Raw genomic sequence first — 14,268 nt, 5'->3', positions numbered from 1 at the left:
ATACCTCATTATAATCTGTAACTGGGTACTATTCTGCTTTACAAGTGAAGTAATCTGTGTGGTTAGAATTGGTTAACTGCCCCTTTAACTCACTATCAAGTCAGTCAGTGCATATTTAGGTAGAACAAAATTGTAATGAATTAAGATACCCTTTACCTAGAAATTGTAGGAAGACTCACCTCTAACTAAGAATTTGTCACAATTCCGTTTTCTCACAAAAGGCTTGTTCTCTTCACTATGACTACACGGGTTTATTTTAGTTTCAGCTTTCATTTACAGATTTAACAACTCTGTGAGACTATTGCAATGGGGCATTTATGTCATATTTCTTAGATGTAATGAGCTCATTTAATTTGTGTGATCTCACTTTGTCTTCCTTTTATTGCTGCCTTTTACTGAGTGCTGAAAGATGAGCTGTGATACTGATCTGTAAATTTCTTACTGTAAGTATACAAAATGATGTGTAACACTAAGTTTCAATGCATCACTGCAAATACCATCAGTGTCCTTTAGGAACTTTGTGCCTCAACAGTACATTTTTCATTGGCTTCATCTTTATTTTAAAACTTAAAATTTTTATTTTTTATTTTTTTACTAATTTCTCTTACCCTGTAGGACAGCGGTCCCCAACCTTTTTTGTGCCACGGACCGGTTTAATGTTAGACAATATTTCCATGAACTGGCCTTAATAATTAGTTATTTATTCTTTCTGTGCGGCCCGGTTCAAAAGACCCAAAAGGCCTGGGGGTTGGGGACCGCTGCTTTATGGCATTCATGTTATTAGAAGTTGATAAGGAACTGCTTTTTTTTTTTGTTGTTTTGTTCTTTTATTGGAATTAAAGTTGAGAAAACCTAAAAAATGAAGGCTTTAAGTTGAGTGAAAAAAATATTAGCAAATTTTTAACACATTAATTGCGATCAATTAAAAGGCCACAACTAACTGATTTTTTTTTAGCGCATTCATTGATTCTGATATTTTGTCAGCTACAAATAAACAGCAAATCAAGAAGAAAATCCAATGCATTTATTTGTGATTGACAAAATAACACAATGCGATGATTGCACAAAAAAAAGGCATTTTCAAATGATCGCAATTAACGTGTCAACGCCAACAGCCCTAATTATTTTATATTATCCTCAGGCATTGTTTTTATTGCATTCTTTTTGTATTATTTATAGATTTTACGTGTTGAGAGACACCCACAGCAAAATACATTTCATTCATTTATTCATTTATCTTCTACTGCCTATCCATTTCCGGGTCATGTGTGGTAGTGGAGCCAATCCCAGCTCACACTGGGTGAGGGCGGGGTACACCCTGGACAGGTCACCCGTCCATCACAGGGCCAACACACAGAGACAGACAGAGACCAACAACCACTCACACTCACACTCAGACCTACAGACAATTTAGAGTTACCAGTTAACCCAAACGTGATGCCTTTGGATGGTAGGAGGAATCCAGAGTACCCAGAGGAAGCCCACGCAGGCACGGGGAGAACATGCAAACTCTGCACAGAACGGCCCCAGGCCGGGAACCAAAAGGAATCATGTTACCATTTATTACAACGATAATGTGGAGCCTGTCTCAACAGGATATTGTATGAAACAGAACTATTTTGACTTACTGTGGCTTTTAAGATATATAATTTCATGTAAGCTCCAGACCTTCACACAGAAACCATCATGGCTCCCCAGAACAGGTGAATCCTGTGACTTCTGTTTGTTGGGGACAGAAAGACTTTATTATTTATTATTATTTATATTTATATTTATTTATATTTAGTATTCAGCATCTTGCTATATTCACATTTAAGAAATAAAGGTCATGTTATCTACACAATTTATTAGATTGCCAGGAACAGTTCACTCATTGTTTTTGGATAGTTTCCCTGCAGCCCTGTCAGTTGAAGTTTTCCTGCTAACAGTAATTACATTTTTTCTTTATCCACTTAACAGACAAAATGGGGATAAAATGGGCACAATCGCACTCACTCATCTTCACCCACTTTATCCATATTCGGGTTGCGGCGCTGCTAGAGCCAATCCCAGCTCACATTGGGGAAGGGGCGGGGTACACCCTGGACAGGTCGCCAGTCCATCGCCAGTCCATCGCAGGGCCAACACACAGAGACAGACAGAGACCACTCACAACAACCACTCACACCTACGGTCAATTTACGGTCTGCAGTTAACCTATACAGGCATGTCTTCGGATGGTGGGAGGAAACCAGAGTACCTGGAGGAAACCCACGCAGACATGAGGAGAATATGCAAACTCCACACAGAAAGGCCTCAGGCCAGGAATCGAACCTTCTCCTACACCGCCATGTAAAGAAGTAAATTTGTAAAAAAGTAAATTTTTAAACTTAGTGCTGTGGGTGCACATCTGTTGAACGTTTGAACGTATTTTAGCTGAGCTTTCATAACATATATTTCACCTTATTTTCTACAGTGTTCCCATTATGTTGGTAGTCAGCAGTTTTACGGAGATATACTACATGACTACACCATTACACCCAGAGATTGTGCGACATGGGGCAGGAAATACATGTAAGGTATTATGTTTTTATTTCATGTTTTTGACCAAATAAAGACTGGGGATCTTTATTTGCTTCTAAAGCACAATGATGAAGTGGGGAACTTAAATTTCAGAGGAAGTTGCAATAGGTGCAAAAAGATAAACTCTTCCACAGTAATAGATCAATGACTGGAGAAACAGCTGTTTTCCAACCCCTAACTCTATTGAGGCTTAACTGAGGGACTGGCTGCAGGAGTTTTAACAGAGTGGTTTCTTTCAGTTTGGACCCTGTGGATTTTCTATGTCGATATAATCTCATCTGCAGTGTTTCTTATTTCTAACACCCTCTGTGGTACTCTATGGTTACATACCTTTAGCCCTTACATAGTCCCACCATAGAGGTTTCCCAGAAGAAGAAGTAGGAAAAAAGGCTTTGAATGCTGATGTAAAAACAAATCTTTTTAAAGTTAAATCTTCCTCATCTGTCAACACAATCTTAGCAATAGCTGCACCATGTAACAGTAATTCCTCTTTTGGGGATGTCTATATAAAAGTTGTTATTTGCCTCTGAAAGATGAAATTGTCCCCCCCACATCCACAAAATCCACAAAATCACTGTTGAAGCAGTGACCATGACCACTTTGCATAATTTATGCATACATAAATTGTCATGGTTCCAAAAAACAGGACCCCACTGCAGAGACAGATCAGGTAAAACAAAATCTTTCTAACAGTAACAACCAAAGTAGTCTGTGAGACAACGGTGAAAAACACCAAGTACAACAAAAGGAGGGAACGGAGACTGAGCTCAATGTTCAATAAAAAACAAACCACACTAGGTTCCAAGGGTGAGGCAAAGGCGAGGCATGACGAGGGCACATAATCGGACCGCATAATCGAACAGGCAGGATACACTGGTGGCAAAGAACAGTCCGCGGAGAGCATATATGGATGGTTGATTGTAGGTAGACGCAGGGCAGGTGTGCCTTGTCAGCCAAGGGAGGAGGAGTAGAAACGGCCACTGGGACTGAACAGAAGGAGGAGCAGGAGACGCAGGAGCACGACAAACAGGGAAGGCAACACAAAGACAACAAGTGGAATGTGAAACATGACAGCACCCATCCTCCTCAAGGAACGCCACCTGGCGTTCTACCAAGCTTATCAGGGTGTCTCTGATAAAAGTCCTGGATGAGGTTAGGGTCCAGGATGAGAAAGCATAAGAGACCGTATCCCTTCCAGTCCACCAGAAACTGGAACCCACAGTCTCCGCGTCTCACATCCAGGAGAAATCAGACTGTGAAGGTCCTTGATGATTCAGGACGGGGGGTTCAGCTGGAGGGTTGAGAGGGCTAGAGGCAACTGGCACTGAAACACAGGGTGGACATTGAGGGAGGGAGAGAGTCTGACAGCACTGGGGTTGATTATCCGGTCAGTGGTGTACATGCCAGTGAACTTTGGGGCCAACTTGCGGGACTCAACCTGGAGGGGGAGGGGGAGGTCTTGGGTGGAGAGCCAGCCCTTCTGACCAGGCTTGTAGTCTGGGGCAGGGGTCCGGTGAGTATCCCCTGGTTTCTGATTGTTGGTAGCAGTGCAAAGGAGGGCGTCTCAGGCTCACTGGAGGTGGTCTTGTACAGCTATTTCGGACTCCTGCTCTGGAAACTGGGTGGTTGGAATCCTAAAGACGCCATGAACGGAGACATACCTGTGGTGGAGCAGACCAGGCAGTTGTGGGCATATGCGGGAGGGATCAGGGTGCGTGAGAATAGGGCCTTGAGCATCTGGAAGGAGTTGCTGCCTTAGGGTTCCAGTAGAAGATTACCTTGACCAACGTGAGGTGGGGGGGGCTGGGCATTGGAACACATCAGGAGTGTTAGTGAGTCCAAAGGGCATCACCATGTATTCAAAGTGGCCGAGAGGGGTGTTGAATGCAGTTTTCCACTTGTCCCCCTCCCAAATCCTAACTAGATGGTAAGCGTTATGCAAGTCCAGCTTGGAGAATACCTTGGTTTCATGCAGGGGGCTAAATGCAGAGCCAATTACAGGAAGAGGATATTTGTTTTTGACTGTTATTTAATTTAAGCCATAGTAGTCTATGCAGGGTTAGGGTTAGGGTTAGGACTTGTCTTTCTTCTCAACAAAGAAAAAAACAGCACCCAGGGGTGAGGAGGAGGACTGAATGATCCTGGCAGCAAGAGAGATATATTTCTCCATGGCCTCGCATTCAGGCTTGGCGATGTTTGGTTTGCTAGATGGCAGAGTTGACCCAGGAAGGAGATCTATGGCGCAGTCATAGGGACAGTGAGGTGGAAGAGAAAGGGCATGGTCTTTGCTAAAAACATCCTGGAGGTGGTGGTACTCTGGGGGCATGGATGATAGGTCTAAGGGCTCGGGGGAGAATGAATGAATGGGTGGAGATAACAGTGTGACAGAGAGAAGGTAGTGTGAGTTGAAAAACAAACTCCAATTGGTTATTGTGGGTGAGGACCAGTCTGTGTGAGTTGTGAGTGGTGAGCCAGGGTATACAAAGAACAAGTGGAGCTTGAGGAGCGGGAATGACAAGAAGGGTGAGTGACTCGTGGTGGTTATCGGAGAGCTGAAGTGAAAGAGGGACGGTGTGATGGGTGATGTGGAAGAGCAGCCTGCCATCCAAAGCAAGTACCTCCTGGGCTCATCCAGCGTAACTGTGGGGATCTCAACCTGTGCAACAAACACAGAGTCAATGAAATTATCATCACCATCAGAGTCAATCAGAAACTGGAGAGAATGAGACATCTGTTCATGAAAGACAGAGCCCTTTAGTGTGAGGCGTTTGGTGGGGGTCTGCGGGACAGCAGAACGGTTCACCAGTGTCCCTTCATGACCTGATGAGCCTCCCCCTTAGGCTTTGCCAGGCAGGAAGTGAGAAAATCGCCAGCAAGGCCACAATAGATGCAGAGGCGCAGGTTCACCCGAGCGCTGATGCTCTGCAGGCGTAAGCTTCATCCTGCCCAGCTGCATGGATTTGCTGAGGGCTGAGGCTGGGGATAGAACTGGTGGGGACTCGTTGGAGGCAGCTGCGGGTGGAGGAGCAGGGCCCTGAGGTGTATGGTAGACTGGATTCAGGGTAGCCTGAGGGAGGGGGCCTTCCCTATATCTTTCACGTAACCTGTTGTCTATGTGGATGGCTAGGGAAATAAACTCTTCCAGGGATGAGGTTTCATCGCAAGTGGCAAGCTCATCTTTAAGATCCTTGCTAAGGGCTTGTAAAAAGATGCTGTGTGGCGCACAGTTGTCCCACCCACTCTCAACAGCCACGAAAGCCTGGAACTGATGATTGCTGAATCCACTACTTATTGTTTATTCAGCAGTAGGATGCCATCTTCGGAAACCATTAGAGCCAGATCTTAGGGATTCTATCATAAATAATCTTGTAGCTCACACTGAATGAGGGTGGGTGGGTGGGTACACCCTGGACAGGTCACCAGGGTGTACCCACCCACCCACCCTCATTCAGTGTGAGCTGCTGGGATTGGCTCCAGCACCCCCTGTGACCCAGAAATGGATAAGCGGTAGAAGATGAATGAATGAATAAAACAAATGGATGCAAGGTGTCTGGGATTGGAACCAGATTAGACTTACTTGGGCTGTGGTGGAACATACACAGTACATAGACAGAGGAAGGCAGAGAAAATTTTAAAATACTCAGACTGTCCACTTCATAACACCCTCACTGATCAGATAAACCAGAGTAAAGGATTGTTAATCCATCTACAATGCAGGATGGAAAGATACAGAAAATTGTTCTTTCCTTCTGCCATCAGACTTTATAACTCCTTAACTGTTAGAACATAAGATTCCAAACAGCAGAATTCCCTACCAGGGATTAATATAGTATTTCTGAGTCAGAGTCTAAGAAAATAAATGCCTTTTTTTTTGTTGCTTACCACAGCAGTGCATCACCCTGCTTCTGCACCAGTGCTCTTGGTAGTACACTGTTTCAAATCTACAGCTGGTAATATATTGACTATATATATGTATAAGTACCTCACAAAAAAAAAAAAAATACTTTAGCAACCACACGCTCACCTACATTTGGTTTGGGGTCATGTTTCAACAACTTGACTAGCTGAAATATGACTGACTTACTGAGTTCATTTACTTATGCAGAAAAAATCCAAACAAAACAAAACATGTATTACAACAAGTTCAATACTCAGTTGGACAGTACACACACACACAGAGACAAAGCGAATGTTGAACAGTCATTGAAACGCTTGCTGTCTTCAGTAAACTGTTGTCAAGGTGTTTGGTGCTGGGCTTTTACTGAGTGTGAAACTCACTAACAGGGTTTGTTTCCTTTTTTTAGAAAACACTTTGGGTCGCACACATCTTTCATGGATCTCGCTGTAGAGTGAATATGGTCAGCAAAAAGCTGAAATGAATCTAGAGCAGGGTGTACCTTTCAGTTTCACCACATTGTGCCTGCAGCCCTCTTTCTTCAAGCACATCTTGCACTTAAAAGTGCTTGATTCCCTGTTATTCTTTTTCTTTCCCCGACTTACAGTAATGTGCTTATTCTCACAATCACAGGAAGAAATCTTGTCTCCACATTGGACCCTGACAGGAAGCAGACAGGCAGACAGGGGTTGAATGGAGGCCCAGAGGGAGCACAAACACCAATTCAGTCTAGACTTTAGACAGAATGGCTTGTGTATGAAATCACTCACGCACGCACACACACACACACACACACACACACACGGGGAGAGGAACTGGTATAAAACATGCTCCCTTAGAGGAACAAATATTGGGAGAAAAATGAAAAAAAAAAAAAAAAAAACCAACAACAACACAAGATTACCCATTGAAAAAACTAGACACTTAAAAATGTCACGACCAGACACATAGGAAAGAACCCAAATGTGAGGCAGCAGGCAGATGCAGTCACAAGTCTTTATTGAACACTCAAACCCACTTCTCCAGTGGGAGAGTCAGAGACGTTGCCAGTTTCCACTAGACCACAAAGTGGTGATGAGTCCTTGATGTGCTCAGCGGTCCAGACCAACTAGAGCAAGGGGACTCTAGTTGGCAGCTGGATAGCCAGGGACAGGCAAGGGGTCAGATAACCAGGACACCGAGGACTTACAGGTTGTCTCGTTGTCAGGGACAGAAGGTGAGGGGGGTCAGAACAGAAACAGGTCGGGATCTGGCAATCAGTCCGAGGGCAAGGCAAGAAGGCAGGAACAGGGACAAAACGGGTCGGCAACGGGGTGATCAGTCCAAGGTAAATTACTGGAACTACTGGCTTAAGTTAAAACTGAACCAAAATAAAATCAAAATCAGGGTCATTTTTAAAATCTGCATTATCCATGTCTGTATTGACAAACAAGCAAAACACTTTAAGAAAATAACTACACAGATAAGGTGAATTCATATCAAAGATAAACAACTTGCAAGTTCTAAGTTTGGACCAGCGGACTTCCCTTCTGGACACCAATATGGCTGTTTGTAAAAGGCCGGTCGGCCCTGTGTGGTCGTCACTTCGAATTTGCATGTTCTCCCTGTGTCTGCATGGGTTTCCTCTGGGGACTCTGGTTTCCTCCCACTGTCCAAAGACATGCATGTCTAGGTGAACTGGTGATTCTAAATTGTCCGTTGATCTGAGTGTGAGTGTGATTGGCTGCTGGTCTCTGTCTATCTCTATGTTTTGGCCCTGTGTTGGCCCATCAGGTGAAAAATGGTTTGTCTGACACAAATGTCCACACTATTGTGTTTATCTTTATTATCCATGTATATGCATGTATAATATTTATAACATTACATTATTATAGTTATATACAGTGTATATGTGTATATTCAATGCAAAATTCCATTACATAAATTTTTTTTAACCATTTTACAAATTGTATTATCTTAGCACAACGTGTGTGTGTATGTTTGTGTCTGTTTTCACTCAGGTGTAGAATGGGGTCTCCATTTCCCAGCAGCCAATGGAGAGTACCAGTCTCCAATTAACTTAAACTCCAGGGAGGCCCAATACGACCCGTCCCTCCTAGAGGTTGGTTTGTCGCCAAACTACGTGGTGTGTCGAGACTGTGAGGTCATCAATGATGGACACACTGTCCGCATCATCCTTAAGTCTAAGTCAGGTGACTCCCAGAAGACATGACAACATGTCAACAAGCATTAATCTCTCATTGACAAAGTGCTGAGGATGCATGTTTTGCTTTTGTTGTTGGTCAATGAGCTTTGGTGTTGACAGACACATTAATTCATTGTAAAATGTGTAAAACAAAAATGTATCAAATTGACTATAAATCATTCGCCCCACTTTGATCTCACCTGTTTGCATTCCTGTTTCCTGTCCACAATGCCCTGGGGTTATTGTTGTGTTACCAGTGGTTACTGGGGGTCCATTGCCCAGTGACCATGAGTATGAACTTCATGAGGTTCGATTCCACTGGGGCAAAGAGAACCAGAGAGGATCAGAGCACACTGTCAACTTCAAGGCTTTCCCTATGGAGGTAGACAGATACACACACACACACACACACACACACACACACACACACACATACAAACAAACAAGGGCATGGCCATGGAGTTTTGTGCACTTTTTTGCAGAGTAGTGCTGATGTTTCAGGGTTTCTGGTGCTGTCAGTTGTCCTTTATCAAGTGTGACATCAGTGCGGTTGTTTTTATAGCATCTGGTGTGAAGGAAAATCATCATCCAATTAATGTGAAAACAGCTGAAGATATCCAGCTGTACTAAAAGAAATACCACTCTTTGATAAGGGAGATTTTTCCTTTTCCTTTCTGGGAATTAGATGAGAAGTTTGAGGTACCTGAAGTGTGTATGAGGTAGAGATGAGGCCCAGGAGTATATAAGAGTAGCCTGGGATAAAGACTGAAGCAGGGCACTCAAACCTTTGCTTTGTCTAACCTTTGAACATTATTATATGGAACTAAGTATGAAATGCCTCCCTGCTGTTTTCATCTGGATGGAATATTATTGCCATACACCACAAAGTTATTTTTGAGCAACTATCACTAGTGGTCTAAAAACCCCAGTGACAGAATGGGATGACAGCTGGATTTTAGCCCATGCTGCTGTGGTTTGGACTCCGTGGTGTGTGCATTTGTCATAAATGTACTGTATGGAAGACTTATTGTTGTTGTTTGTAACATTATACCTGATATCTAATTTTGAATATTGGTGCAGCTGCTCACACAACCCAGCTGCCACAACGAACCTGTATTTTTTTTTTTTTTTTACTGTTAACTGTCTCTGATAATCACAAAATAATGTTTTTATTTGCAGGCGGTAGTGACTATCTCGTGCAATTCACTCAGTTGACAGCAGAAAGAGAAAAAATATATAAATGAGAAAAACTGACTTCATGTTCTGGTTCTACAATCAAACATTTCATAGGAAATTAAGGGTAAACTGAAAACCTTTAGTGATAATTTATCAGTGGTTATCAGTGATAAGCTAAGCACTAATATTTTAAAGTACTACATTTTACACATAATAATCCAAATTAAAAGAAAAAGGGTTTCACGCTATTTAATCAGTCTCGACTATAGGAATGTTTCCCTTCACCAAATTCACCAAATTCCCTTTGCCGACTATCTTAAACCGTCATTTTATATATTGGCGGCTGCACTGGTTTAAAAAAAAAAAAAAAGTCATATTGTATTGAAGTCTATGTGAAAATGTCTCTACTTCTCACTTGGTTTATCAGGCAAGTAAACAATGAGTTAATGGTACAAGTCTTCAGTTTCAAGTTTCCTTTAGTTCAAAATGATGTTCATTTATAAAAAACGGGGGGGGGGTGTTATCAAGGGTTAAATTAGCATGTTATTAACAGCAAGTCAAATCCAGCCCTCAGTCTTCCTCAGCTCCACCTTCTCTCCCAAAATGGTTCCTACTGGTTTTAAAAATCCAAGATAGCTAAAATTAAGAAAAAAAATTCAGGCTTCAGTTTAGTAATTCACAAACCCATAGATAATCTGGCAATGGCCTGATACTCTGTGACAAACAGTTAGCAAGTGAATGTTTTTGTTTTTGTCTGTCATAGACTGTTGATGTGTTTTGGGTGAATCTTGACCTCTCCCAATGTCACCTATGAATGGCTCCAGCTTCCTAAGTAAAGATTTTATATGATCATTGAGTTCACTGTGCTCACAATATTATATAACATATAACATTCTACATTCTTAAGTACTGATTTGTGATCTAGCCTGTTCTGGCGGAGGGTTTTCTTGACATTAAAGCCCATCCAGGAAAACCTGCAGTCACCACCAGCTGTTGGTTTCTCACCCTCTTATTTACCACTGTTCCTTCTCCTGTTTCCAACAACGGCCTCTTGAAACAAGTTGTCTTCTGTTTTGTCTCTTTGTAGCTCCATCTGATCCACTGGAACAGTACTCTTTTTAACACTCTGGAAGATGCTCTGGCAAAGAAGAATGGAGTCCTCATCATAGCTCTGTTTGTGCAGGTATACATCATGGTGACTAGATGAGAGGTCACATTTTCACATTAGGCATTTAAAGCCGTTTTAATTTGCCCATCAAACTTAGTATAATCACAAATTTGAAAATGAATAGCTCTTTAGCACAAATATGAAATATGAAACCGGAGTTGAAGCACAAGATGAAATTGCGGAAATTTTTTTTTTAAATGCATTGAAAATAAATTGGTGTCAAGTTATCGTTAAGGAGGGAAAAAGAACAATAATTAAATCAATGTTCTGAAAATGTCAGTTTGGTTAAGCCAGGAGAGACTGAATTTGCTTGTAGGTTCCATGTCTAGTTGTGTCTGGGTATCCTATGCACTGGTTTTCCTTCATGCCTGTTTTTTGTGAGGATGTTGCTCTGAGGATGTCTTGTTCCATATACCACAGTTCACTTTTGCAGTTGCAGTGGGGCCCAGGCCTCCAGGGTCAGAACTGTTTTGGCAGCAACAGGGACCTACACAATATTATGCAGGTTGTCATAATGTTATGTCAGTTTGCTGTATGTGGCAATGCATAAGAAACAGTAGGAAAGAAGGTGTTATCAGAGTTAATTTGGGTGGAAACATTAGTTTAAAACTGGTTTACAAATGCTTTTAGTGAGTGAAGTCCATGGTTGAGCTTTAATGTTCCTGCTGGAGCGCCAAATGATAAACTATACATTTCCAGATGATTTCTCAAAAAAGTGTGCAAAGATGTGCACTGGCAGAGTGGTGCATTGGTTAGCAACCTCACGGCAAGTTCCCTACAGATAGACCAGCTAATGGATGGAATGAAATGTGCTCCTAAAATACACAAAAAAACTGACGCTTGTGCTGATGAGGTTGATTAAAAACTTGTAATTCCTGATTCTGATGGAATGCAGCAAAAACTGTAAGAAGGAACATTGATTTATGTCAGTAAAATTAAATCAATCAAATGAGTCTGCTCTGAAGGAAGCATACCTAAATCAAACACATGTATCTCTGACCTCCCAACAACCTCCATCTTTACTTCCTGTTTAATTCTAACAACATGAAGTAAAGAAAATGTTTTTTCCAGTAATATCTTGTTATTATCCTAATGTTAATAATATTTCTTATTAAGTTAGAATTTTAATGCTGATCAAACACAGAGTAATGATTAACTTAGGAAGGACATCAGGCAAGTCCTCTAACCACTTATTCAAAACGTGTTTGTATCAGATTGGTAAGGAGCATCTCGGTCTGAAGGCCATCACTGAAGTTCTACAGGACCTACAGTACAAGGTGACCCCTAAGGGTTTATTTCATCAGATGACGATCAACATTAAATTCTCAGCAAATAATGATGAATGTTGTGTTGGTGTATTTCTATCAGGGTAAGAGTAAAATAATCCCGTGCTTCAACCCCAACACTCTATTACCTGGTAAGTAAAAAAACTGTTTGGTCTCAAGAACATAAATACAAAGGGTGCCTTATGTGAGGTTGAACATACACATCTTTTTAGAGGCAATCTTTAGTTTCAAGATAAGGTGCACATGAGGTTATGTGGCACTTCTGTAATAACATTTCATTGCATGTAGTTATCAGAAATAATTTTTTTTTTATTTGATGACATGTTAAATCTCCACTCAGACCCATTATTGAGAGACTACTGGGTGTATGAAGGCTCTCTGACTACCCCACCTTGTAGTGAAAATGTGACCTGGATCCTCTACCGCTACCCTCTCACCATCTCACAACCGCAGGTAAAACATAAATACATTTACACAGACAAACAGACACACACAGACACACACATGCAGGTACATCCTGTCACTGGTTTTGCCACCTGTATACATTATAGGTTGTCCCAAATCAAACACTGCTGCCATGCTCTCACTGGAAATTAAAACAACATGTCAGCAATGTTTTGTTGACCATCATGATAAAATTACACAAGTTAGCCAGAGTTTAGCACACTAACACACGTTGTACAAATGTTCTTCCACCAGCATTTTGTATCTCTAACAAGTTAATGGCGGCTCCCATCTTACATGGTTAGATTTCAAACAAACATACATTCAATCCAGTGTTTGGGGATGACGAGTAGATAGAAGTAACTGTGTCCTGTAGGTTGATTAGAATCAAAAATACTTCATTTATCCACTGGGGGAAACCCTGCTCTCTTCTAATAGTTAAGGAGTTGTAAAGTCTGATGGCAGTGGGAATGAATGATTTTCTGTATCTTTCCATCCTGTATTGTAGATGGATTAACCATCCACTGCTGTGATTTCTTTGATCCATAAGGGTATTATGAAGTGAATGGTCTGAGTATTTTAAGGTGGTTTCTGCCTCCCTCTGTATGCATCACACCTGACAAGGGAGCTTGGACTTTCAGAAATTATTTATTGTGTCTTTGAGGTGTTCAGCAGGAGGCAGTTTTTGTGGCTGCAGTCAATGATGGACAGTGGAGAAGTAGCAGCAGTGGAGGTACACATTCATATACCTGGAAGAACATTAAGATCAGTAAATCAGCTGCTACTGACTATACTCAAATCTTGCCTAAAGACTTTTAGGCAAGACTTTTAGAAAGCATGGATAGATTGAAAGAACAGCTCAGCCCTCTAGCTGGCAATTGAAACCACACATGCATGTGGCCATTCTCTAAATATGAGTGAGATCATAACTGGGCCCAGGTTCCCCAGGCCCACCACCCCTGCATGTTGAAGTACATGAGGCACCAAACCCAGAGAGCCACCGCAGCCAGGTAATGGAGAGCACCACTGAACAACCCAAGTAAGCACACTTAGGAGTGTGACAGCAGTGACCCTGCCCCCTAACAAACCCTATCCACCACCCAGGCATTCATCTGCACACACCCCAAACCCCATCCACCGAAAAGACCCACCCAGGGGCTCAGGCAATGGCCCCACTGACGGACACCTGCGAGGTCCCATGGAACCCGGGCAAGTACCCCACCCACCTGCCAGCACAGTGCAGCCATTGCAAAGCAACCCAAACCAGCTGTTGAAAGGCACCACCAGTCCCTCTGCATCCCTCGGGAAGGCCTGGGCTCTGCCCAATGCAAGCCATCCGAGACACATCATCAGAGACCCAGGACACGGTCACAGCAACACCATAAAGGAGGAAGAGCTGCCTCCACCCCCACAGCCAATGGGCGTAAACAGGGAATGCTGCCAAAGAGATGACCCAAGACACATGAGCAGAGCCCACCCACAGGGGCCAGTTGGCCCCCAGGCCAGAGAGAGCCTAGCCCCCCGGGGTAGGGAGGAGGAGGCAGAGGAAGGA

At 42.6% G+C, this 14,268-nt stretch overlaps 1 protein-coding gene across 4 annotated transcripts in view; it reads left to right on the top strand.

Annotated features, from left to right (window-relative positions):
• ca8 (carbonic anhydrase VIII) overlaps window positions 1–14,268 on the top strand; it is a 29,620-nt gene that overhangs the window by 815 nt on the left and 14,537 nt on the right. For 3 of the 4 annotated variants that reach the window (XR_003841927.1, XR_003841928.1, XM_029524616.1), the window contains exons 2-7: window positions 8,458–8,649; window positions 8,900–9,024; window positions 10,906–11,001; window positions 12,201–12,263; window positions 12,355–12,403; window positions 12,613–12,725. Coding sequence is in view for 2 of the 4 variants with exons in the window: in XM_029524616.1 (XP_029380476.1) it covers window positions 8,458–8,649; window positions 8,900–9,024; window positions 10,906–11,001; window positions 12,201–12,263; window positions 12,355–12,403; window positions 12,613–12,725 (638 nt within the window). In the remaining 2 variants the exon portion in view is untranslated. The remainder of the gene's footprint in view (window positions 1–8,457; window positions 8,650–8,899; window positions 9,025–10,905; window positions 11,002–12,200; window positions 12,264–12,354; window positions 12,404–12,612; window positions 12,726–14,268) is intronic. The other variant, XM_029524617.1, reaches the window with a different exon arrangement.

Source organism: Echeneis naucrates, chromosome 17 (genome assembly GCF_900963305.1).
Source record: "Echeneis naucrates chromosome 17, fEcheNa1.1, whole genome shotgun sequence".
NCBI lineage: Eukaryota > Metazoa > Chordata > Actinopteri > Carangiformes > Echeneidae > Echeneis > Echeneis naucrates.
Note: the sequence above shows the minus strand (reverse complement) of the source record. Positions and strands in the feature narration are given on the sequence as shown.